The 26851-nt window shown below is 38.5% G+C and overlaps 1 protein-coding gene across 4 annotated transcripts in view; it reads right to left on the reverse strand.

Annotated features, from left to right (window-relative positions):
• The window catches only part of NDUFAF6 (NADH:ubiquinone oxidoreductase complex assembly factor 6), a 37592-nt gene extending 34264 nt beyond the window's left edge, over positions 1-3328 (reverse strand). The window contains exon 1 of one of the 4 annotated variants that reach the window (XM_081070475.1): positions 3101-3328. Coding sequence is in view for 2 of the 4 variants with exons in the window: in XM_081070473.1 (XP_080926599.1) it covers positions 3101-3297 (197 nt within the window). In the remaining 2 variants the exon portion in view is untranslated. Of the gene's footprint in view, positions 1-2898; positions 3052-3100 lie in introns of those variants that run through there. The other 3 variants (XM_081070473.1, XM_081070476.1, XM_081070474.1) reach the window with 3 other exon arrangements.
• Positions 3329-26851: the final 23523 nt, after the last annotated feature.

The following is a 26851-nucleotide window of genomic DNA, read 5'->3' on the forward strand; positions in this document are numbered from 1 at the left end:
GACAGAAATGATACCAGCCATGTCTATTTCCTAATTTGCAAAATGAAGCTTGATAACCTACCTGTTTCATATAGCCTAAAAATAACCAAATACGTGAAGCACTTCAAGTTTCTTATAGGGAAATGAAAAGTGAAATGACATAATAGAGCTGTAACAACCTTTGGGAAATAAGATATTCTATACAGCTAAGGGTTTGCCCTGTTAATAATTTTTCTAAACAATATTACCCACTTCTTTACATTAAAAATAGGACATACTGAAGAACGATTTCTTCATCACTCAGAATCATGGCTATATCAATTATTAGTACACAAAGATATCCTTAGTGGCGAACTGAAGCCCAAATTACCTAAGAACTTTTCCAGATAGTGAGAAATGCCACACTATGATGGCTTTATACAGTAACAGGGCCAATAACTTTTCATTCATTCATTAATTCTAACATTTATTCAGTGCCTACTATGTGCAAGGCACTGCACTAGACACTGAAGATAGGTAAAGGCGTCAGTCTAATAGGGACAGATGAAATAAGCCTGTCTGGTGTTAGGACAGCTGTGCTAATTCCATGGACTGGTGCCATCGAACCACAAAGGAAAAACTGGTTCCCCAGTGAGGCTGGAGGATGGAGAACAAGTGTACTTCCATACACCACCACTAGCACCTCCTCATTATAGCAATAATCCCAAGGCCTAACGCAGAAATCGCTCTTCTTGAACACACCTCTACCTGTCTTAATTTCTAAGACTGGAATGCCCTATCATGATTTCAGTGTCATCTACCGAGAAAACAGCGAAGAAATACACAAAGTGCATGTCAGCACCACTATAATACTGAACAACTGGGGACAATCTAAGTGTCTAGTTATCAGACACTGATGCAATTCACATGCAATTCATACATTCATACAATGGAACCTTTAAAGCTTTTAAAATTTTATAAAAGCGTAATATTTTATGACATTATATGCAAAGTTCACCATATTGATGTGTAATGAAAAAATCCAATTAAAAAGACCGAAAAGACATTAAAAACAAAACAAAACAGAAAAACCCCAAAAAGCCTATGTAAATTAGGACAGATTTTCCCAGGAACCTAGATTCCTAGGAGAACCCAGCTGGCTAAACTGAAGTTATGGCCTGGTATCTTTTCTGATATTTGGAGTCTTTACATAACATTCTTCTCTAAACAACACAAATAATTTCAGAGGCGAAATATTGCAAAGATTAATGGATAATTAGAAGCTAAAAATTCTAATCTTCAAGTTTTTTTACTTTAAAAGTATTTATTGAGCATTTATGATGTGCCAGCATTTTTATGTATGTCATTACATTTAATCCTTATGACCAAGCTATAAGGTAAGAGTAGAAATGCATAAATGAGAAAAAAGCTGAATCTTAAAAGTAAGTAACTTCCCCAAGAGACAAAGCTAGGATGAATAAATTCAGATCAGATCTGCTTGCAAAATCCAGGCTTTTTAATAAACCATGAGTCAGTAGTCTCCATTCCACTCATGGAAAAGTTTTAAGTATCTGGCCATTTGTAAATACATATTTGAGAAAAGCTGTCACGTGATAGCCATAGACTATCACTGGAAGAATACATAAGAAATTAGTAAGAGTGATTATTCACCACTAGACAGGAAAGTTAGAACACTACTGGCATCAAAGAAAAATTTCACTAGACAAATGTGTATGGGTGGTAAATATTTTGGTCATAAATTTTTTTACCATCAAAAAATGATAACTTTAAAATATATAATGAACATAACCTTTTAGCAGTTTTGGTTTTTAAAATTCTTAATGCCTTGATTTCCACTACTGCTATCTTGTTTCCCCTATAAGTAATCAACAAATAAATATTAAAAAACTATTTAAAAAGTGATTAAAAATAAAACACATGGAAATTCTGTTGTGTTATGCTGCATTTTGCTAAAATGAATTTTTAAAAACTTGGATTTACTAGCCCAAGCTCAAGGTAGTTTAATTATTCTAACACCTCAGAAGTTCTTGAGATCAGGTACTTTATCACTTATGAATCAATCTCACCAGAAGAGCAGTGGGAGGCAGTAAGGCCTGGATTCCAAGGCAGGAACCTGTGTCAGGGGACTTGATTCACCTGACTCCACTCCACAAATGATTAACAGTGATTCCCATGTTATCCGGAACTGACTTTCCGGTGTTATCAGAGTGAACTAAATTGTGATCAAGCTCCGGACTTTATGAGGCTATTCTAATAAACCTCAGGTAAATTCCCTAATCTCTCTAAACGTTGGTTTCCCAGTCCTCGGAATGAGGTAATAATGGCTTATACTCACTGTGCCCTTGCTTTGTGCCAGGCATTGTTCTAAATGCTTTAATTCTCATAACCTTAAGGGGTAGGTCTACATTTGTTTATCTCAACTTGTAATAAAGATTAAGTAAATTACAGTTAACCCATGAACAACACGGGTTTGAACTGTGTGGGTCCACTTACATGGGGATTTTTTTCCACTAAATACTGTAAATGTATTTTCTCTGCCTTATGATTTTCTTAGTAAGATTATTTTCTCTAGCTTTAGAGTAATAATCTATAATATGTATACAAAACGTGTTAATCAACTGTTCATGTTATCAGTAAGGCTTCCCAGTCAACAGCAGGTTATTAGGTAAGTTCTGAAGGAGTCAAAAGTTATACTGGAATTTTCCAAGTGGGGGCGTGGACGCTCCTAATCCATGAGTTGTTCAAGGGTCTGCTGTACTTGCAAACTAATTTGCACAGTGCTGACACATAGAAAGAACTCAGTTAGCTACTTCGTAACTGAAATTACTAGTCATCTTTCAAACTGAAAAAAGCTATGCATGAAAAATGTTTAAATAGGTAAATTAAGGTTCAGACAAGGTAACAGAGAAGGCATTTTACCATAATTTTGTGACGCATGTAGTTCCTGTTGCCTCACTCCCCCAAACACCCTCACCTAGGGCCAACCCAAGCGCACACGCTGAGGAACGAGAGAAAGGAGCAGGTCCGCTCGCCCGGGCCGCCCTGAGTCCCGCGGCTCCCATCCGGGGCCCCTTCCGGTTTAACAGCCGACCTTTGCCCAGGGCAGGCCGGTTTCGCTCACCGCAGCAGTTCCATGCAGTAACGGTCAGTTCCCGAGGCGCCCGGTCCGCTGGCAGCAACCACGCTCCGCCAGGACCCCTCGGGCACTGGCAGTCGCCGCGCGCGCGCCCAGAGGCCCGGGGAAGGTCGGCGACGGCAAAAGCCGTATAAGCCGAGGTGTAACGGGCCTGAAGCCGAGCCCAGCGTGGAGGCCGCCATGACACCGACGTCGCGTGCCCTTCGACCCCTCACCACGCCACACCCCCGCCCATCCACTCGCTCTCCTTTTAGCAGCGGGAAGGCGGCTTCCAGACGCCGCTTAGAGAAGAGCCAGGTGTCGCTGTGGTCCTCTGCATCTGGGCCACTGCCTTGTTGGTGCTAGGAAAGCCCCACCTAAATCCAGCAGATCGGCCTTCCTCTCTCCCTCCCTTCCAGGTCCTTCTGAAGATGTCTTTATCCAGGTAGGAGGATGGAGAATGTTTCATTTGACAGTTTACTAGCTTTATTTATAATTTCTAAATATTTATTCACACAATATGTGAACCTCTTTTAGTACTCTTATCCTCAGGTCCCTCAAATGTTAGACTTGGGTCTAGTTGTCACGACTGACTTGGTGCAGGCCAGAAGCTGCGTTTGTCTGGATCCTCATGACATCTCCTGCCTCCATATTTGCCCAAATTGTTCATGCTGCAGCTAGCCTGGTTCTTTCTAAAATGTACGTCTGATCATGACACTTCCCTGTTTGTCAATCTTTACTGTGCATTGGATAAAGCCCCACTCGCTCAAACACCTTCACCCAGGGCCAACCCACGCACCCCGATGCCGCTTCTATTTACCTTCCAGCCTCAACTCTGACTATTTGCATTTGTGACTCCAGCTTAATGTTTCTCCTTAAACACAAGGGAGAGTACCCTGTTGCCTGGACCTCAGAACTCTAGCCAATACACCCTGCTTTGGTCTTACTCCCTGAGACTGCCTCTCTTCAGCCTATGCAGGACCCCAGTCTTTCCTGCATAATGCTCTCTTTTCCCTCTGGGCTTCAGTCCTTGAGCTCTTATTGACAAACATTCATGCTTTCATACCAGTTTAAACCTGCTCCACTTAAAAAAAAAAATCACTGATCTTCATCTCCAATTTTGATCTCCTGCCCAGCTGGACTGTTCCATCTGGATATCTTGCCATTACTTCAAAGTCTACTTGTCTACAAACCAAATCAAATTAACTCCTTAATCTATTTATTTGGACAGTGTCCCCCGTCTCACAACCAGGGGAAGAACTTTGGAGTCATTCTTACCTCTTTCTTTTTCTATATCTAATGTAATCTAACTGGTCAGGTCCTATCACTTATTTTTCCTTCACAGTCACATCCATGGCAGCAGAGCTGGTGCAAAACTACCTGCATTCATATCCCGGCTCCACCTCCTACTATCTCTGAGACCTTGGGTAACAGACTTAACCTTTTCTTGTGCCTTAGATTCCCCCCTTGTGAATGAAAAATAATAATAGAACCGACCTCATAAGGTTCTCTGGGAATTACATGAAATACATTTAAGGCACCTAGAGCTGTGCCTGGCCCATAAATAGCATTCAATACGAGTCTATCATGTAGAGAAAGCATTAATAAAGACTGTTTAAATGGACCAAAGAGATTGCTGGGTGTCTCAATGGAAAGCTAGACATTGTCCATGTTATCTGATTCTATGAAGGTGTTTGTGTCTTTCATTGTCTTTGAGCTATTTTACAATTCTGTAAGTTGCAGAATATTGACATAATGCAAATGATTCTTGTCCATAAATATGCAAATTATGGCCTTAGGAGATTCAGGTGATTATTGTTCTATGGATATTGATCAGTTTTTCCAGTTTTGTATCTATCAAGTAGATTTGCTTAAGCATTCCTGCCTGCCTGTATATATCTGGTACTTTGAATACTTTGAATTGGTTGCAACATCTTACTGGTTCCCTCATTAATCAGTTAAATGAAATTTTGGACATGTGTTCATTTTATAGATGTATGAGAGTCATGATTATACAATTTTGTTAAAATTATTTTTTATAATTATAGCTACCATTAGCTATTATTAACTTCTCTTCCATTTTATTTCCAGTACCCAGTTTCACATCTTTCTGATGGAACTATTTCATTTGCTTCCTTGTCTCCAGGCCAATCAATCTATATTGAAAAATACAGCCGTTTCTAGTAATTACAAATGCATACTAAAGGTATTATGATCCTGTAAATCTATAAACCTAAAGGCAGAATTCCAATTAATGGAAATAGATGAAAAATTAAAAACTTTCAAAATTATGCTATGGATAACATAGTCACCAACCAAGATTTATGGAACATCTATTATTTATTAATCTTATTTTTCCCCCTTTCTTCTGCCTCTCCCCTCCCCACTCCGGTTCAAGGTGTTGTTTCTCAGTCTAGTTGTGTAGTACACAGCTCCCTGGCCCAGGCTGGTATTATGAGCTTTGCGCGCCCCCGGCTGAGGCATTCAGTTGCCTTGGTCAGCCGCTCACAGGAGCTTACAGCAGCTCTCACTGGCTGCCAGCCACTTACGCTGGCCATCGGCTGCTCATGGCAGCACACAGTAGCCCACAGCAGCACACAGCAGCACATGGCAGCCCACACCAATTTCTGGCTACTCACAGCAGCCCAGCTCCAGAGAGAGCTGTTGTTCACAGTCTTAGCTGTAGAGGGCACAGCTCACTGGCCCATGTGGGAATGGAACCAGCAACCTCAGTGTTAGGAGCATGGTGCTCCAAACAACTGAGCCACCGGGCCGGCCCCTATTTACTAATTACTAATATTGAAATTAATTTTTTTTAAATTATGAATACATGAAAATATTTCCTTACTGTAATTTCTTGGTATCAAACCAATATATTTGAAATTTACATACATACATCTTTATTCAGGCAGGGTTATAATCAAGGCAGAAACTCAGTGCTTAACGAAAAAATTAACAAATAAATGACCACAGAAGCACAATTTGTTAACTTGACCTTTAGCTGTGGCATTTGCTCACTATATCCTCTTTGACTATATGACTCTCTTCATGATGATTATAACTGATCCATTTGTGTAATTGTGGGTGAAATATAATAACATTTCTTTCCAAGCTTCAGCTTGGAAATCCAACTAGTAAAGATTGTCCTATGGTCGATTGCTATATTTTAAAGAGTTATGCCTTATTGTTCCTATTTCTTCACCTTATTTTTTCCCATGGCCTCTTTTAAGAAGTGAATTTCTTTCCCTATGTTAAGAGTCAGGCTGGCCTGTTGGCTTTTACATGACACCTTGAGTATCTAAAGGGTCTGAGAGGATCTACACCAGACCACAACTGGTTAAACCTCCTCCCTGACCAAGACACTCCGCACACCTCCTCCTCCTTATCCAAGGCTCTCAGGGATCAACTGCTCCTTGATCCATTTTGTTTTGTTATATGTTTTTATAGGTAGATAGTTAGATTGATTGATTGATTTTTGGTATTTTCTTCTAACTCTTTTTCTATGCATAGGATTTTTGCTTCTTTTTACATATTGCTTGTACAATATTAGCCTAACATATTATTATTTCATTTATTTTAAAACATTTATTGAGAGTCTACTCTGTGCCCACACTTTACCAGTTACTAAGATTCCAGAGTGAATAAATATACATGCTTCATGTCCTCAAAGACCTTATTCTTCAGTAGTAAAGACATTAAACAAACACAAATCATCACAAATAAATATATAATTATAAAATGTGGTAACTGCTATTGTATTTATAAGGATATAGGTTCAGCTGCTCAAATAAAGACACAAAATAACAATGCTATAAACAAGGTAGACATTTATTCCTCTTTCAAGTAGCAGTTTGGGTGTAAGCAGTCTAGGGTTGCACTGCGATTCTGAGGGACCTAGGGACCTAGTCTCAGGGACCTAGGCCCTTTCAATCTGGTTATTCCACCATCTGAGTTTAGCCCTTACCTGCATGTCCAACATGACCTACTACTAGTTACGCGTATCAGCCAACAGCAAAAGTGAAAGGGTAAGGGGCAAGATGCCCTTCTCTTTAAGACAGGTGTCCTTAACCATTTTTGTGCCATGGCTTATAGCAATACGTGCTGCTTTAAGCATTAAATAATAAGATCTAGCAGTGAGTCTAATTTCAGATTTCATACTAGTGATGATCATAAACAGTATATTAAATATCTGTAAAACTGTTATATGAGAAGAAAGTGTTGATTTCATTGGGTGACAAGATCACAGTTACTGCTGCTACTTTGAGTTTTGTTGCGTATATTAATAATTGAAGCACAGGCTAAATTTCAGTTAGCAGTTAGTGAACATACAGATGGAATTTTTTTCCCATTCAAATTCACAGACCCCCTGAATTCTGTCCACAGCTTCTTTGGTATAAGAACTTCCTGCTGTAAGGGCACAAACCAGAAAAATTTGCAAATATCATATCTGCTCATATCCCATTGGTCAGAATTGACTCTTCTACAAGGGAAGCTGGGAAATAGTCTTTATTCCAGACAGCCATGTACCCAGTTAGAAATCAGGGGTCCTATTATTATTGAAAATGAGGAGAATGGATCTTGGGGAACCACTGACAAAAAAAGAACCAGATACCATGAAAGAGTTTAACAGTCTAATCCAGATTATGGGGTCAGGGAAAGTATATCTGAGAAAGTGACAGTTAAGATGAGGTCTGAAATATAATTAATAGTAACAATACCTGTTGCTTACTGAGTGCTTACCATGTCCTAGGCATTCTTCTAATATGCTACAGGTACTAATTCAGTCTCACAACAACCATATTCATTTTAGGGTAACTGTTCAGGTTCTAGCACAGCAAGTCTTGCATCCTGGGAAACTCCCCTGACTGGGGCAAACCAGATGGTTTTCACCATATTTGTACTATTGTTATTAGCCCCATTTTACAGAAAAAGAAACCAAGGCAGGAAAATGTTACGTCGTTTGCATACAGTTACACAGCTAGTAATTGGCAGAGGCAGGATTTACATCTAGGAAGGCTGCTCTAGAATTCAGCTGCTTAACTACTGCATTAGTTTGCTGAGGCAGCCATAACAAAATACCACAGACTGGGTGTCTTCAGCAACAGAAAAAATTTTTTTTCCACTTGATCTATTATCACTACATTTTGAACACTTGCTTTTCTCTCTACTACATTTATTGAAATCTTTTCTTTCTTTTTTTATATGTTAATTAAAGTTTATTGGAGTTACAATTGTTAGTAAAGTTACATAGATTTCAGGTGTACAATTCTGTATTACATCATCTGTAAATCACATTGTATGTTCACCATCCAGAGTCAGTTCTCCTTCCATCCCCATATTTTTCATCCCCTTTGTCCTTCCTACCACCTTTCTACGCACTAATTCTATGGTAACCACTAAACTATTGCCTGTGTCTATGAGATTTTGTTTCTCATTTGTTTGTCTTGTTCTTTTGTTGTTTTTGATTTATATACCACATGTCAGTGAAATCATATGGTTCTCTGCTTTTTCTGTCTAACTTATTTCGCTTATTATTATAATCTCAAGATCCAATCATGTTGTCACAAATGGCCCTATTTCATCTTTTCTTACCGCCGAATAGTATTCCATTGTGTATATATACCACAACTTCTTTATCGATTCATCTATCGAAGGATATTTTGGTTGTTTCCATGTCTGGGACACTGTAAATAAAGCTGCAATGAACATTGGAGCACACTTGTCTTTATGTATAAATCTTTTCAGATTTTTAGACACCAAGAGAGGGATTGCTGTGTTATATGGTAATTCTATTAGTAATTTTTTAAAGAAACTCCCCACTTTCTTCCATAGCGGCTGTAGCAATCTCCATTCCCACCAACAGTGTATGAGGGTTCCTTTATCTCCACAGCCTCTTCAACACTTGTTACTATTTGTCTTGTTGATGATAGCCATTCTGACTGGGGTGAGGTGATATCTCATTGTGGTTTTTATTTGCATTTCTCTGATGATTACTGATGTTGAGCATTTTTTCATATGTCTATTTGCCATTTGTATGTCCTCCTTGGAGAAATGTCTCTTCAGGTCTTCTGCCCATTTTTCAATTGGGTTGTTTGTTTTTCTGTTGTTGAGTTACATGAGTTCCTTGTATATTTTAGATATTAGCCCCTTATGAGAGGCACTGTTTGCAAAAATCTTCCATTCCATTGGTTGCCTTTTATTTTGTTGATGGTTTCTTTTGCTGTGCAGAAGCTTTTAAGTTTGATATAGTCCCATTCATTTATTTGTTTTTACTTCCCTTGCCTTTGGAGTCAAATTCATAAAATGCTCTTTGAACCCAAGGTCCATAAGTTTAGTACCTATTTTTTCTTCTATGCAGTTTATTGTGTCAGGTCTTATGCTTAAGTCTTTCATCCATTTTGAATATATTTTGGTACATGGTGACAGATAGCAGTCCAGTTTCATTCTTTGCACGTAGCTTTCCAATTCTGCCAGACCCATTTTTGAAGGGGCTGTCTTTCTCTATTGTATGTCTTCTACTTCTTTGTCAAAAATTATCTGTCCATATTTATGTGGTTTTATTTCTGAGTTCTCAATTCTATTCCATTGGTTTATGTGTCTGTTTTTCTGCCAAAACCATGCTGTTTTGATTATTGTAGCCCTGTCGTACAAGCTAAAGTCAAGGAGTGTGATACTTCCAGCATTATTCTTTTTTTTTTTTAAATTTATTGGGGTGACAATAGTTAGTAAATTTACATAGATTTCAGGTGTACAATTCTGTATTACATCATCTATAAATCCCATTGTGTGTTCACCACCCAGAGTCAGTTCTCCTTCCATCACCATATATTTGATCCCCCTTACCCTCATCACCGACCCCCCACCCCCTCACCCTCTGGTAACCACTAAATTATTGTCTGTGTCTATGACTTTTTCTTTCTCATTTGTTTGTCTTGTTCTTTTGTTGTTTTTGGTTTATATACCACATATCAGTGAAATCATAGGGTTCTCTGCTTTTTCTGTCTGACTTATTTCACTTAGCATTATACTCTCAAGATCCATCCATGTTGTCACAAATGCTCCTATATCATCATTCCTTAACGCCGAATAGTATTCCATTGTGTATATACACTACAACTTCTTTATCCATTCATCTATCGAAGGACATTTTGGTTGTTTCCATGTGTTGGCCACCGTAAACAAAGCTGCAATGAACATTGAGTACACGTGTCTTTATAGAGAAATGTTTTCAGATTTTTTGGGTAGATACCCAGGAGAGGAATTGCTGGGTCATATGATAATTCTCTTCGTAATTTCTTGAGGAACCTCCACACTGCCTTCCATAGCGGCTGCACCAGTCTGCATTCCCACCAACAGTGTATGAGGGTTCCTTTTTCTCCACAGCCTCTCCAACACTTGTTACTATTTGTCTTGTTGATGAAAGCCATTCTGACTGGGGTGAGGTGATATCTCATTGTGGTTTTCATTTGCATTTCTCTGATGATTAGCGATGTTGAGCATTTTTTCATATGTCTATTTGCCATTTGTATATCCTCTTTGGAGAAATGTCTCTTCAGGTCCTCTGTCCATTTTTCAATTGGGTTGTTTGTTTTTTTGTTGTTGAGTTTCATGAGGTCCCTGTATATTTTGGATGTTAGCCCCTTATCAGAGGCACTGTTTGCAAAAATCTTCTCCCATTCAGTTGGTTGCCTCACTATTTGGTCAATAGTTTCTTTTGCTGTGCAGAAGCTTTTCAGTTTCATATAATCCCATTCATTTATTTTAGTTTTTACTTTCATTGCCTTTGGAGTCAAATTCATAAAATGCTCTTTGAACCCAAGGTCCATTAGTCTAGTACCTATGTTTTCTTCGATGCAGTTTATTGTGTCAGGTCTTATGCTTAAGTCTTTGATCCATTTTGAATTTATTTTGGTACATGGTGACAGATAGCCGTCCAGTTTCATTCTTTTGCACGTAGCTATCCAATTCTGCCAGCACCATTTATTGAAGAGGCTGTCTTTCCTCCATTGTATGTTTTTAGCTTCTTTGTCAAAAATTATCTGTCCATATTTATGTGGTTTTATTTCTGGGTTCTCAATTCTATTCCATTGGCCTATGTGTCTGTTTTTCCGCCAATACCAAGCTGTTTTGATTATTGTAGCCCTGTAGTACAAGCAAAAATCAGGGAGTGTGATACCTCCAGTATTGGTCTTTTTTTTTTTAATATTGCTTTGGCTATTCGGGGTCTTTTGTGGTTCCAAACAAATCTGATGATTTTTTGTTCTGTTTCTTTAAAAAATGCCATTGGGATTTTGATGGGGATCGCATTAAATCTGTATATGGCTTTGGGTAATATGGCCATTTTAACTATGTTGATTCTTCCAATCCATGAGCACGGAATGTCTTTCCATTTCTTTGTGTCTTCTTCAGTTTCTTTCAAATATGTCTTACAGTTTTCAGCATATAAATCCTTCACATCCTTGATTAAGTTTATTTCTAGGTATTTTATTCTTTTTGCTGCAATTGCAAAAGGAATTGTTTTTTCTATTTCTTTTTCTGAGATTTCATTGTTGGTATATAGGAAAGCAATGGACTTTTGTACGTTGATTTTGTAGCCAGCAACTTTACTGTATTCATTGATTGTTTCTAAAACTTTTTGGTGGAGTCTTTAGGGTTTTCTATGTATAGCATCATGTCATCTGCAAAGAGTGATAATTTAACTTCTTCATTCCAAATTTGGATGCCTTTTATTTCTTTCTCTTGCCTGATAGCTCTGGCAAGGACTTCCAACACTATTTTGAAAAGCAGAGGTGAAAGGGGACAACCTTGTCGTGTTCCTGAACGTAGAGCAAAGGGCTTCAGCTTTTCACCATTAATTATGAGATTAGCTGAGGGCTTGTCGTATATGGTCTTTATTATGTTGAGGTATTTTCCTTCTATACCAATTTTAGTAAGTGTTTTAATCATAAATGGATGTTGTATCTTATCAAATGCTTCTTCTGCATCAATTGATAGAATCATATGACTTTTGTCCTTTATTTTGTTTATGTGATGTATCACATTGATGGATTTGCGAATGTTGAACCATCCTTGTGCCCCAGGGATGAACCCCACTTGGTCGTGATGAATAAAAGCATTGTTCTTTTTCTTAATATTCCTTTGGCTATTCCGGTTCTTTTGTGGTTCCAAACAAATCTGATGATGATTTGTTTTATTTCTTTAGAAAAATGCCAGTAGGATTTTGATGGGGATTGCATTAAATCTGTATAATGCTTTGGGTAATATGGCCATTTTAACTATATTGATTCTTCCAATCCATGAGCATGGAATGTCATTCCATTTCTTTGAGTCTTTCAGTTTCTTTTAAAAATGTCTTATAGTTTTCAGCATATAGATCTTTCACGACCTTGGTTAAGTTTAGTCCTAGGTATTTTATTCTTCTTGCTACAACTGCAAAAGGAATAGCTTTTTTATTTCTTTTTCTGAGATTTCATTGTTACTGTATAGGAATGCAATGGACTTTTGTACATTGATTTTGTAGTTGGCAACTTTACTGTGTTCGTTGATTGTTTCTAATAGCTTTTTGGTGGAGTCTTTAGGGTTTTCTATATATAGCATCATGTCATCTGCAAAGAGTGATAATTTAACTTCTTCATTCCCAATTTGGATGCCTTTTATTTCTTTCTCTTGCCTGATGGCTCTGGCAAGGACTTCCAACGCTGTGTTGAAAAGCAGAGGTGATAGGGGACAGCCCTGTCGTGTTCCTGAACGTAGAGCAAAGGGCTTCAGTTTTTCACTGTTAATTATGAGATTAGCTGAGGGCTTGTCATATATGGCCATTCTTATGTTAAGGTATTTTCCTTCTATGCCTATTTTATTAAGTGTTTTAATCATAAATGGATGTTGTATCTTGTCAAACGCTTTTTCTGCATCAATTGATATAATCATGTGATTTTTGTCCTTTATTTTGTTTATGTGATGTATCACAATGATGTATTTGCATATGTTGAACCATACTTGTGCACCTGGGATAAACCCCCACTTGGTCATGATGAATAATCTTTTTAATGTATTGTTGCATTCGATTTGCTAGAATTTTGTTTAGGATTTGTGCATTAGTATTCATCAGAGATATTGGTCTGTAGTTTTCTTTTTTTGTGTTATACCTACCAGGTTTTGGTATTAGGGTAATGTTGGCCTTATGAAAAGAGTTAGGGAGTACTGACTCTTCTTCAATTTTTTGGAAGAGTTTGAGCAGGACTGGTATTTGATCCTCTTTGAAGGTTTGGTAGCGTTCACTAGTGAAGCATTCACTGGTCCTCGACTTTTGCTTTTGGGAAGGATTTGGATGACTGATTTAATGTCGTTACTTGTGATCAGTCTGTTTAGATTTTCCAGTTCTTTATGGTTCAGCCTTGGAAGGCTACATGGTTCTAAGAACTTGCCCATTTCTTCTAGGTTATTGAATTTGGTAGCATATAGTCCTTCATGGTATTCTTGGATGATCCTTATTTTTCGTTGGCATCTGTGATAACTTCCCGTCTTTCATTCCTGATTTTGTTTATTAATGTCTTTTCTCTTTTTATCTTAGTGAGTCTAACCAAGGGTTTGTCAATTTTGTTAATCTTTTCAAAGAACCAGCTCTTTGTCACATTAATTTTTTCTATTGTCTTTTTGTTCTCTATTTCATTTAGTTCTGCTCTGATATTTGTTATTTCCTTTCTTCTGCTGACCTTCAGTTTCATTTCTTCTTCTTTTTCTAGTTCTTTAAGGTATAACATGAGGTTATTTATTTGGGAGTTTTCTTGTTTCTTGAGATAGGCCTATAATGATATAAAGTTCCCTCTTAAAACTGTTTTCGTTGCATCTCCAAAATTTTGGTAGGATGTATTTTCATTCTCATTTGTTTCTATGTATCTTTTGATCTTCCTCTTATTTCTTTTTTGACCGGGTCATTATTTAAAAGTATGTTGTTTACATGGATGGATCTAGAGAACATTATGTTAAGTGAAATAAGTCAGAAAGAGAAAGACAAGTACCATGTGATCTCACTTATATGCGGAATCTAAAGAAAAGAATATGTGTATGAACTAATCAGAAACAGTTTTGGGGACACAAAAAACCGAGAGTTGTTAGGTGGGCGGGGGGGAGGGGGTTGGGGATGGAGGGAAGGGTGAAGGGATTGGGGGGTGGCTGGTGACCACAGGATGGCCTCAGGGTTTTTTGAGAATTACTTTGGGGAACTTATTCAATAGTGTTTGGGGATTTTGTTGGGTGTCCGATGGACATGTGTCCTGTTTGGGAGACCACCTCAGGGATGCTGTGGATGCCTGGTCATGGCATTGTACACCAGAGGCTGGACATTAATGAATGCCAACTACAATTTTATGTGTATAATGTGATGGCTCGGTGTGAGGTTGGGGTGGTGGTGGATGGGGGGAGAGGGGTTCACGGTGTGAGGAATGTAAAAATAAAATAAAATAAATAAATAAAAGTAAATAAAAGTATGTTGTTTAATCTCCACGTATTTGTCGTTTTTCCTGCTTTCTTTCTGCAGGTGACATCCAATTTGAAAGCCTTGTGATCAGAGAATATGCTTGGTATGATTTCAATCTTCTTAAATTTGCTGAGGCTAGTTTTATGTCCCAATATATGGTCTATCCTTGAGAGTGTTCCATGTACACTAATGTTTTAGGATGAAGTGCTCTATAAATGTCAATTATATCCATTTCATCTAATGTGTCATTTAGGGCTGCTATTTATTTATTTTCTATTTGGATGATAGCTGTCAATGATGTATTTACGTCCCCTAGTATAAGTTTGTTTTGGTCAATTTCTCCCTTTAGTTCTGTTAGTAGTTGCTTATTATATTTCGGTGCTGCCTTATTGGGAGTATAAATATTTATGACTGTTATGTCTTCTTGTTGTATAGTCCCCTTTACCATTATGAAATGTCTATCTTTGTCTCTTGTTACCTTTTTAACCCCGAAGTTTGTTTCATCTTATCAGTATGGGTACACCTGATTTTCTCTGGATACCATTTGCTTGGAGTGTCAGTTTCCACCCTTTTACTTTGAGACTATGCTTATCCCTGCAGCTGAAATGTACCTCTTGGAGACAGCATAAGGTTGGGTTTAGTTTTTTGATCCCATCTGCTATTCTATGCCTTTTTATTGGTGAGTTCAGTCTATTTATATTTAGGGTAATGATTGATATGTGAGAGTTTCCTATCATTCTATCTTATTTTTCTGGTAAGACTGTGTCTGCATTGTTTCTTTGACTTTTTATTGTTGTCTATTATTTCTGTGTGGTGGTATTCCATGATTTTTCCCTCTGTTTCTTCTTTTATTATGGTATATATTTCAGTTCTGGATTTTTTTTGAATGGTTACCATAAGTTTATGTAAAAAAAAGTTTGAAATTTAGAGTATCCCATTTTCTTCAGCATGCTTACTGTCTCCATTCCCATATTCTGGTTCAGGCCTTTACTCTGCCCCTTTTTATGTTTTGGTTGCCACAAATTGTCCCTGTTGATGGTGATCGAATAGCCTCCTTTAGTATTTCTTGTAGTGCAGGTTGTGTGTCAGAAAATTCCCTCATCTTCTCTGTGTCTGGAAAGGTCTCTATTCCTCCTTCATATCTAAAGGATATCTTTACTGCGTATATTCTTCCTGGCTTATAATTTCTCTCTTTCAATAGTTTGAATATTTGGTTCCACTCCCTCCTTGCTTGTAGAGTTTCTGCTGAAAAATCTGATGATAATCTAATGGGCTCTCCTTTGTAGATTACCATCTTCTTTTCCCTGGCTGTCTTGAGGACTCTTTCGTTGTTGTTGATTTTTGACAGTTTCAATACAATGTGCCTTGGAGAAGGCCTGTTGGGGTTGAGGTAATTAGGTGTTCTATTTGCTTCTTGGATTCTAGGGTCCAGTTCTTTCCACAAGTTTGGGAAGTTCTCATTGACTATTCGTTTGAATATACTCTCTGTCCCCTTCTTTCTTTCTTCTCATTTCTGTATGTCCATTATTCTTATATTGCTCTTTCTGATGGAGTCAGAAGTTCTTGTAGAGTTCTTTCATTTATGTCTTAAGTCTCTTTCTTCTTCCATCCGTATCATTTCCTGGTTTCTGTCTTCGATGTCATTGATTCTTTCCTCCATCTGGTCAACTCTACTACCTAAGCTGGCCATTTCATTCTTCATTTCTTCTATTGAGTTCTTAATCTCCAGAAATTCTATTTTGTTCTTTTTTATAATTTCAATCTTTTTGGTAAAATGTTCATTTTGTTCTTTGATTGTGTTTCTGAGTTTGTTAAACTACCTGTCTGTGTTTTCTTACATCTCATTGAATTTTTTCAGAACTGCGATCTTGAATTCTCTGTCATTTAAGTCACATATTTCCATACCTTTAAATTCATTTTCTGGAGACTTTTCATTTTCTATCTGAGCTGTTTTGTTGCCTTTGTTATTCATGGCAATTAATGATTCATTATTTCTCTTCCTAGACATCCACAGGAGTGGGTTCTGCAACAGGTTGATAGGAAGAGGTCTTTCTTTTGTTTTGCAGGAGGTGTTGGTAGAATGTTTTATTTTCTCTCCAACTGCAGCCTTTTATTCTCTCACACACTGTAGTGTTATGTTTTCTCTGCACTATTCCAGCTTCTCACACAACGGGGGGATTCCCTGGAAGGCGAGCTTCTCCTCTGTGAACAGTTTGCCTTGGCCTTAGGGCTCCACATCGTGTGGGGATGCAGAGAGCTTTTGAAATTCCAAAGCTCTTCCTGCACCAGATTGAGAGCCCGTGTGTTTCAACAGCTCTGTTTACTCCTGCAGGGTTCCGCCCAGATAGATGGTGTCGTGCAGGGCCGCCTGCGGGGCCTCTAGTCCCGCTCCCCACATAAGAACGCAGGATATGACTAGGCCAAAAAGGAACACACACGGAGCCATAGATAGGGGAGTCATACCACTATAGTCTCACTGGAGGCTGGAGCCACACGACGTGCGACCTGCTGTCTGCTTTTCTGCCTGCCAACCAACCGACTCTCGACTCATCTCTCCACTCACCAATTAATGCAGCCGCGGCAGTTATATCATGGGCTAATTGGCTAACTGAGGGTCAATTAGCCATAGCTGACTGCCATCCACTACCTGAGCCAGCACTTTTCCACGTGAGGCCAAGAGCCTGGAAACTGCTCTCTGGGACTCTGTCCCCACAGGTGGGGACAGGGGTGGGGTGGCCCCGTCTCCACACTTCTCCCCCACCCGCGCAGTTTGCCCACCTTTAAGTTATTTCAGTAATATTCCTCTTACTCTTGCCTGTCTGCTGCACAGGGAGTCCTTTGTGGAGTTATAGTTTTTCAATTTGTTGTAAATTCCAGAGGAGATTTCAAGAGGCTCACCGCACGCTGCTATTTTTTCGAAATCTTTAACAACAGAAATTTTTTTCTCACAATTCTGGAGGCTGGATATCTGAGATCAAGATATTAACAGGATTGATTTCTTCTAAGGCCTCTCTCCTTGGCTTGTAGAATGCTGCCTTCTTTCTGTGTCCTCATATGCTCTTCCCTCATGTGTGTCTGGGTCCTAATTTTCATCTTTTATAACGGACATCAGTCGTAGTTGATTAGAGCCTACCCTAATGACCTCATTTTAATTACCTCTTTAAAGACCCTATCTCTAAATAACAGTCACATTCAGAGGTACTGTACTAGAGGTTAGGATTTCTACATGAGAATGGTGTGGGGGGGCACAATTTAGCCTATAACAACTACTGTACTCTACTGCCTGGCAAAGAGAGTGTTGTTCCACAAGAAGGAACTGTGTGTGCAAAAGCCCTGAATCAGTTCACCACATTCAAAGAACATAATGACAGCCTGTGTGGCTGGCACTTACTGAGTGTTGTAAGAGGGTGGACCATGTGAAACTGGAGAAGTAAGCAGGAACCAAGTTATGTGACATTTTGTAGGCCTACTTGAGATTTCAGGATTTTATCTTAAGTGCACTGGGAGGCCACTTAACATAAGGCCTCCCTTTGGGATGGGGGAAAGCAGGGATTTCACTTAATCCAGCTTGGATTTTAAAAGACAACTCTGGTGTCTGGAGAATAGATTGGAAGGAGGGAGACTGGTTAGGAGCTTTAGGCTGGAGACTGGGCCAGAGTTGTTGGTGATTTGGACAAGTGTAGTAGTGGAGATTCAGAAAAGAGGGTGGATATCAGACATATGATGAAAGTAGAACCAATGGAACTTGCTGATACACACAAGGGTCAGACAAAGGATGCTGCCTGCTTCCTCCACCTGGCAAAACCCTTTTTGTGTATGTATCCACCCTCCTCCCTTAGAGGAGCCAGACACCATCCTGTGCTCACCAACGTACATCTTATGACTGAACCTAAGCATGGTGTTTCCACTGTCATCACCGGTAATTGGCCCAGGAAAATGTGTTTCCCTGCTCTGGCAATGACAATTGTGAAAAAGTCCACTATGGGGTTTCTGAGAAAGTTGCCTCATTAATAAAAGGAGCCATAAGGTACAAAATACCCGTTCTGAAATATTCTTGCAAAAAAGATTTAACATACTTGTAAATCTATTTAAGCTTCTAAATATAATTTTGAGGTTTACAAGAACTACAAAGATGAGAGGAACATGACAAATGATACCATGAGGAAACATAGAATAATTCAAAAGGAAAACTCAAGGTCATGCGAAAACCAATTGGGGGAATGTTCTAAATTGAAAGGTACTAAAGAAATATAAAACGAAATGCAATGAATGAAACGAGTAGATTCTGGTTTGAAAAACAATATGGTGCCATAACAATATGGTGAAAAACATAAGCTATAAAATACATTTTAGGAACAACTGAAGAAATTTGAACTTGGTCTGTATTAAGTAATGTTAGAGTATTCTGTTCATTTTTCATAGGTGTGATGATATTTTGGTTCTACAGGAGACATCTTTATTCTTAGGAAATATAGGCTGAATTGTGTAGGAGTAAAGTGTCATGATATCTACAACTTTCAAATGATACAGAAAAAAACATATATACCATACACACACACACACAGAGGATGCCAAAAAAAGTATACACATTATAAGAAAGGAAAAAACTGTATTAAAATTACACTGATGGTAACCACATTGAACACCTCTTGTAATTGCAGAAGTCAAGTGTGAATTGTATTCATCTTTTGTTATTGGTATATATTGAGTATTACAATTTTAATACAGTTTTTTTCTTTCTTAATATGTGTACATCTTTTCGCACCGTGTGTGTGTGTGTGTGTGTGTGTGTGTGTGAGTATTATGATCAAACAGTATGGTAAATGTTTAAATAAAAAAAAATTTAGCACAGTAAAGACATACTGCCATTAATCCCCCTCAAAATACTCCCCCTCACTTCGAACACACTTATGCCATCATTCTTGCCACTTTCTGAAGCAGTTCTGAAAGTCCTCTTTCGAGAGTGTCTTTAGTTGTGCTATCGTGGCTGCCTCAGTACCCTGAATTGATTCAAAATGTTTGCCTTTCATGGTCATTTTGACTTTGGGGAACAGCCAGAAGTCGCACCATGCCAGATATGGTGAATAAGGTGGATGAGAACACACCATATTGTTTTTGACAGAAATTGCTGTACCAGAAGCGATGTGTGACATGGAATGTTGTCATGATGGAGGATGATTTAGGCACTCTTTAAAACAGACCTCTCAACTGTAGCTCACACCCAACTGACTGCATCGAACAAATTGAAACTTGTCACACACTGTTACTTAGGTTCCATGCACACTTCCTGTATTGAAGATCCCTGCCTTTCCATTGGATGACACTCTGTAGCAGCACTTACTGTATTTTTTTATCACAATGGAAAACTCTGTCACACATCACTTTTGGTATGGCAATTTCTGTCAAATAAAAACATTAAGTGTGTGTTCTCATTCACCTTATTTGCCGGATCTGGCACTATGAACCTCTGGCTCTTCCCCAAAGTCAAAATGACCATGAAAGGTAAACGTTTTGAATCAATTCAGGACTACAAGGCAGCGACAACAGCACAACTAAAGACACTCACGAAAGAGGACTTCCAGAACTGCTTCAGAAAGTGGCAAGAACAATGAGATAAGTATGTTCAAAGTGAGGGGAAATATTTCGAGGGGGATTAATGGCAATGTGTTTTTTACTGTAATAATTTTTTTTGGATTTAAACATTCACCATATTGTTTGATCAACACACACACACACACACACACACACACACACACACATACACAAGGTCTGACAGCGAAGTTCGTGAACTCATCCAAGAAAAAGTGCTACATACTTCATTGCTGAATCTTACTATGGTCACCTTCGAAGTACTCTCTTTGGGAAGCTATGCACCAACACTAGTGCCTAGTCCACCCTTCAAAACAATGTCAGAACTCTTTTTTCTGGAATGTTTATCAGAGCTCTCATCGTATTACCCTTGATGTCCTGAATATCATCAAAATTTTTTCCTTTCAATATTTCCTTTATCTTCCGATAAAGAAAGAAGTCATTGGGGACCATGCCAGGTGAGTAGGGAGGGTGTTTCAATACATTTATTTGTTTACTGGCTAAAAACTCCCTCACAGACAGTGCCGTGTGAGCTGGTACATTGTCATGATGCAAGAGCCATGAATTATTGGCGAAAAATTCAGGTCATCTAACTTTTTCATGCAACCTTTTCAGCACTTCCAAATAGTAAAGTTGGTTAACTGTCCAGTTGGTACAAATTCATAGTGAATAATCCCTCTGATATCAAAAAAGCTTAGCAACATCGTTGCAATACATTCACGAATGTAATTGTCAGACCTTGTAGTAGGTGTGCTATGGGGCTCAGTGGCACAATCTTCTTGGTTACTTAAGCTGAGTACTCGAGGGGTGTCCCTTGTGTGAGTTGTGTTTGCCCTCCTCTTGTAGTTGATCCTTGGTTGCTATTTGTACATCAGTGGGAAGGACTGACCCTCAAGCTCACTGGTTGTGAGAACTGGCTTTGACTACAGTGCAAGAGTTGTGGTGCAGGGGCTGATCCTACAGAGCAGGATCTGCCTCAGTCTGACCCTGGATGTGTCATCCTTGGAGGCAGCTGGGTGATGTTCTAGCTCCTTTAGAAGCACCAGCCCCAGGGACACCTGGGAGGGGACCAATGCAGGTCAAGTTCAGCCCAGCTCATGCCCAACTTGGGGTCATCCAGCAGGAGCCACAATGCAATCTGCAGATGACTGCCACCCTCACTGTGCTTGTAAGTGCCTTGAGAGACCAAGCTGCAAACCAAGGAAGGCCAGCTGCCTCTAGTGCCAGGCTTAGGGTTGCTCACTCAGAGGTACGGGACACACTCAAGTCAGATGCTGCTTTTCTAGGTTCCACAAACCTTTGAGAGACCCTATGAGAGTCTGCAGCATGAGCCAAGGCAGGTAGTTTGTATGAAGAAGCCATTGGATGCAGCTTGGGTATGCCCTAAATTTGGGTGGGGCAGGGTCTCAGAATCACCAATGCATGGTGAATAAATGGTGCCAGCCAGCAGATGGAGACTCACATATCCCAGCCACCTGTATCCGCATGCCAGGAAGGAGCTTGGCACAACCAAGAAACAATTGTCAGCTCCTCCATCCAAGAGAAAGCTGCCCCTCTAGCCCTCATCTTGCAGCCAGACAACTCAGTTCCCCCCGTGTGTCCCTGCTGCCTCTCCATCTGTTTCCCCAGTGTAGGAGCCCAGAGCCAGTGATTCCATTAGTAAGTCCATATGTGGTTCCTTTAAGAAGAGTGCTTGGGACTGTAACCACTCTCTGTCTCACTCGGTATCAATCTCCACTGGTTTTCACAACCAGAAATTACAGGTTGTGAACAGACCTACTGTTCCTACTTCTCTCCCTGGCACTGGAACACTGGGCTGGGGAACCTGGTATGGCACTGGGACCCCTTATTCTTTCTGGGGGGACCTCCACTTCAAGATCTCTCTCCCAATTTTTTTTTCTTTTTCTCCCCAGAGTTTCTCATCCTCACGGAATTCAATACAGGTTTGTGAAATGGTTCTCATCACACAGTCTCTCCCAATTTTTAATGTTCACATGCAGGTGTGGGACTAGCCTGTCAGCATCTCTGCCCCTCCTACCAGTCTCAAGGTCACTGTCCTTAGTTGTGGGGCTTTGGTTCAGCAAGATTTCAGGCAATCTCAATGATAGTTGTTTTGTAGATTAGTTGTAATTTTGATGTGGTTGTGAGAGAAGGTAAGCACAGCATTTACCTATTCTGCCATCTTTTTTTTAATTTATTGGGGTGACAATTGTTAGTAAAATTACATAGATTTCAGGTGTACAATTCTGTATTACATCACCTATAAATCCTGTTGTGTGTTCACCACCCAGAGTCAGTTCTCCTTCCATCACCATATATTTGATCCCAATTCTGCCATCTTGACTGGAACTCATGCCTCTGCTTTTTAAAATATAACATTAATTTTTTTCCCATATATTAGATTGGTGCAAAAGTAATTGTGGTTTAAACATTTTAAAATAATTGCAAAAACTACAATTACTTTTGCACCAACCTAATAGTTAAGATTTATTCATAAACATTTTTATTTAATAGTTTTGAATAGGCAATATATTCCTGTGGTAGATTGAATATGGACACAGATTATTTTTGCAGCTACTCTTATTAAGAGGTGGAGTCGTTTTCCCACCTCTTGAATCTAAGCTATCTTTGACATTTGCTTTGACGATAAAAGCAAATGACGATAGAAGATAACCAAAGTGACATTGTGCGAGTTCCAGAGCCTACACCTCAGAAATCGTGCAGCTTCTGCTTTCCTCCTTTTTAAAACTTCTCTGAGTCTGCCATGTGAAGAAATTGGTCTAACCTTCTAAAGGATAAGAGGTCACGTGGAGGAAAGCCAGACAAGAGTCAAGACCAACTGCCAGACTTGTGAATAAAGCCAACTTGGACCTTTAGGTCCACCAGATCTCTCAGCTGAATGCCACTATATGACTGAGGCCAGGTAAATAAGCAGAAGAACCATTTAGCCAACCTACAGAACCAGGAGAAATAATAAATCATTGTTTTATAAGTCACCAACTTTTGGGGTTGTTTATTATGAAGCAAATTACTAATGAAATTTCTACGGTGCAACAATTTTTAAGTATAAAAATATACAAGTGAGAACTCGAGATATTTGCACGCTATGTTCATAGCAGCATTATTCACAATAGCTAAGGGGTGGAATCAACCCACATGTTCACTGACTGATTAATAGATAAACAATTTGGTACATATATTTACAATGGAATATTATTCAGCGTTTAAAAGGAAGGGAATTCTGACACATGCTACAACATGGGTGAACCTTGAGGACATTGTGTCAAGTGAAATAAACTAGTCACAAAAGGACACATACTGTATGATTCCTCTTATATAAAGTAGACCTGGAGTAATTAAATTCATAGAGGTAGAAAGTAGAATAGTGGTTGTCAGGGTCTGGGAGGAGGGAAGAATGGGGAGTTATTGTTTAATGGGTAAGGTTTAGATATTGCACAATGAAAAGAGTTCTGGAGATGGATGGTGGTGATGGTTGCACACAATGTCAATGTACTTAATGCCGTAGACTTGTCTGACGGTGGGGCACAGGTGTAATGGCCACCATAATAAAAAGGTATCTTCAGACCAAAGAACGGTGCAAGCAACTCTGTAGAATATGACTAGTTTATTATAGGGTAATTTACTTACAGGAAGGTTGGGTTGGAGCAGAATGGATGACCCAGCAATTCTGTGCAGATTATTCTCTGCTACAGACTCCTGTTACTGTACTTTTTTTTTTAACTTGGGTACTAATGATTGACAAGACAAAGGGACAAGGAATGCAGTAGCACCTTCTGGTAGCGCCATACCTTCTGGTAGTCTTTGATAGGTGATTGTTTATAATCAATATTATGACCACTTTTATATTTATCTCAGTTGTCAATGCCATTACAAACAAAAATATTTATTGCCACATTTTAAGAAGCACAGATAACCATCAACTAGAAGGCTTTGATATGCTTGCTAAGGACAGTGAGGTTGGTCAAAGGTCACAGCATGAAACTTAAAAATGAAATGAAATCCGGGACACAGATATAGAGTTGGTTTTGTTCACATCTACATCTATAGAAAACTGTATACTTAGAAATGGTTAAGGTGGTAAAAGTTTATGTGTATTTAACCACAATTACAGATACAAGTGAGAAATGTTTTTCCTACCCATCCCTCGTCTCCTCATACCCTCACAGCCCCACTGTCCCACAAATCCTGGGTAACCACTACCATTAGTCAGTATGTGTCTGTGGTGGTTTTAAAAATACATCCACAAATTCTGTAATACTCTTTTCTTCAAGAAATTGGTCTTAATTCCCCTCCCTATGAGCATGAACTGGACTCGCTTCTAATAAATAGAATCCAGCATAAGTGATGTGATGAACTCCACTTCTGAGATCAGGCTGTAAAAGGTCTGTTCCTACTATCTTTGGATATCTACTACTTTCCGTATCTGTCTATCTCTCTGTCTCTCACTCCCCTCCCTGCCATCACCTGTTTTGTGGGAAGCCAGCTTTCATGTCATGTAAGCAGCCCTGTGGAGAGGACCACATGGCAAGGAACTAAAGCATCCTGCCAACAGTCATGTGAGTGAGCTTAGAAGAGGACTTTGTAGCCCCTTTGGATGACTGCAGGCCAGCTAACAACTTCACTGCAACTTCTTGAGGGACTCTCAACCAGAACCACCCAGCAAGGCCAATTCCAGATTCCTGACCTGCAGAAACCATGAGATAATTAGTATTGTTTGTTTTAATCCATTAGATTTGGAGTTATTTGTTACATGGATACAAATAACTAATACATTATTCTTTACTTATGTATATGTTACATGGACACAAATAACTAATACATTATTCTTTACTTATGTATATGTATGCAAATATGAATATAGATTCTATTCTCTCCCCCATCTTTTTACATGAAAGATAGTGTGTTGTTCACATTATCCTTCACTTTGGTTTTTGTTCTTGGTAATTTCTCTTATAGATATTTCTATGTAAGTTCACAGTGAGTTTCACCAGTATTTTTTTTTAATCGTTATATATTGTTTAATTTAATCAGTCTTATATTGGTAGACATTGGTGTTCTTTTTCTATTATTTGCTTTGACAACCAATGCTTAAAATATCAGTGTTCTACATCAGTTGTGTGTCCAAAAGCATAAATTCTCAGAAATTCTGGGTCAAACAGTATATAAAATTATAATTTCAATTAATGCTGTTAAGTTCCCTTCATGGGATTTGTGGTATTTTGCTATCCTACTAGCTATTATGGGAGAACCCAGTTCTGCACAGTCTTGCCAAAAGGATATGTTACGAAGTTTGTAGATTTTTGTCAACTGGATAAATAAAAATGGCATTACAGTATAGTTTTAATTTGCATTTCTCTAATTAAGAGTGAATATGAGCATATTTTCATAGTTTTAGAACCATCTTATATCCTTTCATATAAACTGTCTTTTCATACGCTTTGTCAACTTTTCTATAACTTGCAGGTCTTTCATATTGATTTTTAGGAGCTCTATATACATGAGGAAGATTATCCCTTTGTGCTATAGGTTACAACTTTTTCCCCAATTTGTTTTTGCTTTGACTTTTCTTGTGAAATCTTGCCATGTAGAAATTTTGTAATTATGTCTATATAGTCAAACTTACCAATATTTACACTTACAGCTTCTGCAATTTGAGCCATCATTAGAAAAGCCATCTCATTTAAAAAATTTTTAAATAGTTATTCTCCTTGGCTTTCTTCCAGTTCTTTTGATTTCTTCTATAGTACTTCTGTTGTTTCAATTTTTACTTTTTTGGAGGAGGTAAATGTTACAAAGGCATAGATCCAACTTTTTCTTTTACATTTATCTAGTTGTTTTACCATCATTTATTCTCCTTTGATTTGAGATGCTTCCTTTTTCACAGAATAAACTCATATATGTATTTTGTGTCTATACTGTTCCATCCATCTCTCTGTTAATGTTCTCGTGCCACATAAGTATTGAGGGTTTAAAATATGTTTTCAGTATATGAAAGGTAGTATTAGTCCTTTCCCATTGTTCTTTGCCCATCCCAGAGTTTTCCTGGCCATTCTTGTTTATTTTTCCCTTTGACTTTTAGGATGAGTTTTTAATCTTCCTTTTTTGCATTTTTTATTATTTTTTCTATTTTTCAATTATAGTTGATATTCATCTTATTTTATATTATCTTCAGATGTACAAGATAATGGTTAGACATTTATATAATTTTATGAAGTGACCCCCTGATAAGTGACTATATCCCCTATACTATATTTTACATCCCCATGACTATTTTGTAACTACCAATTTTCACCTTTTCAACCATTCCCCAAACCCCTACCCACCTGGCAACCATCAACACATTCTCTGTTATCTATGAGTTTGTTTCTGCTTTGTTTATTCATTTTCTTTGTTCTTTAAGTTCCACATATAAGTAAAATCATATGGTATTTGTCTTTCTCAGTCTGACTTATTTCACTTAGCATAATATCCTCTAGGTCTATGCATGTTGTTGCAAATGGTAAGATTTCATTTTTTATGGCTGAGTAATAATATTCTATTGTATATATATTGCTGGAAATTTTGGTTGCTTTCATATCTTGGCTATTTTTCTTAAAAACTTGTGTGTGTATGTGTTTTTCCAGAACCCATCAGCTCCAAGTTGTTTCAATCTAGTTGTGGAGGGTGCAGCT

Source organism: Rhinolophus hipposideros (genome assembly GCF_964194185.1).
Source record: "Rhinolophus hipposideros genome assembly, chromosome: 13".
In the NCBI taxonomy this organism is placed as follows: domain Eukaryota; kingdom Metazoa; phylum Chordata; class Mammalia; order Chiroptera; family Rhinolophidae; genus Rhinolophus; species Rhinolophus hipposideros.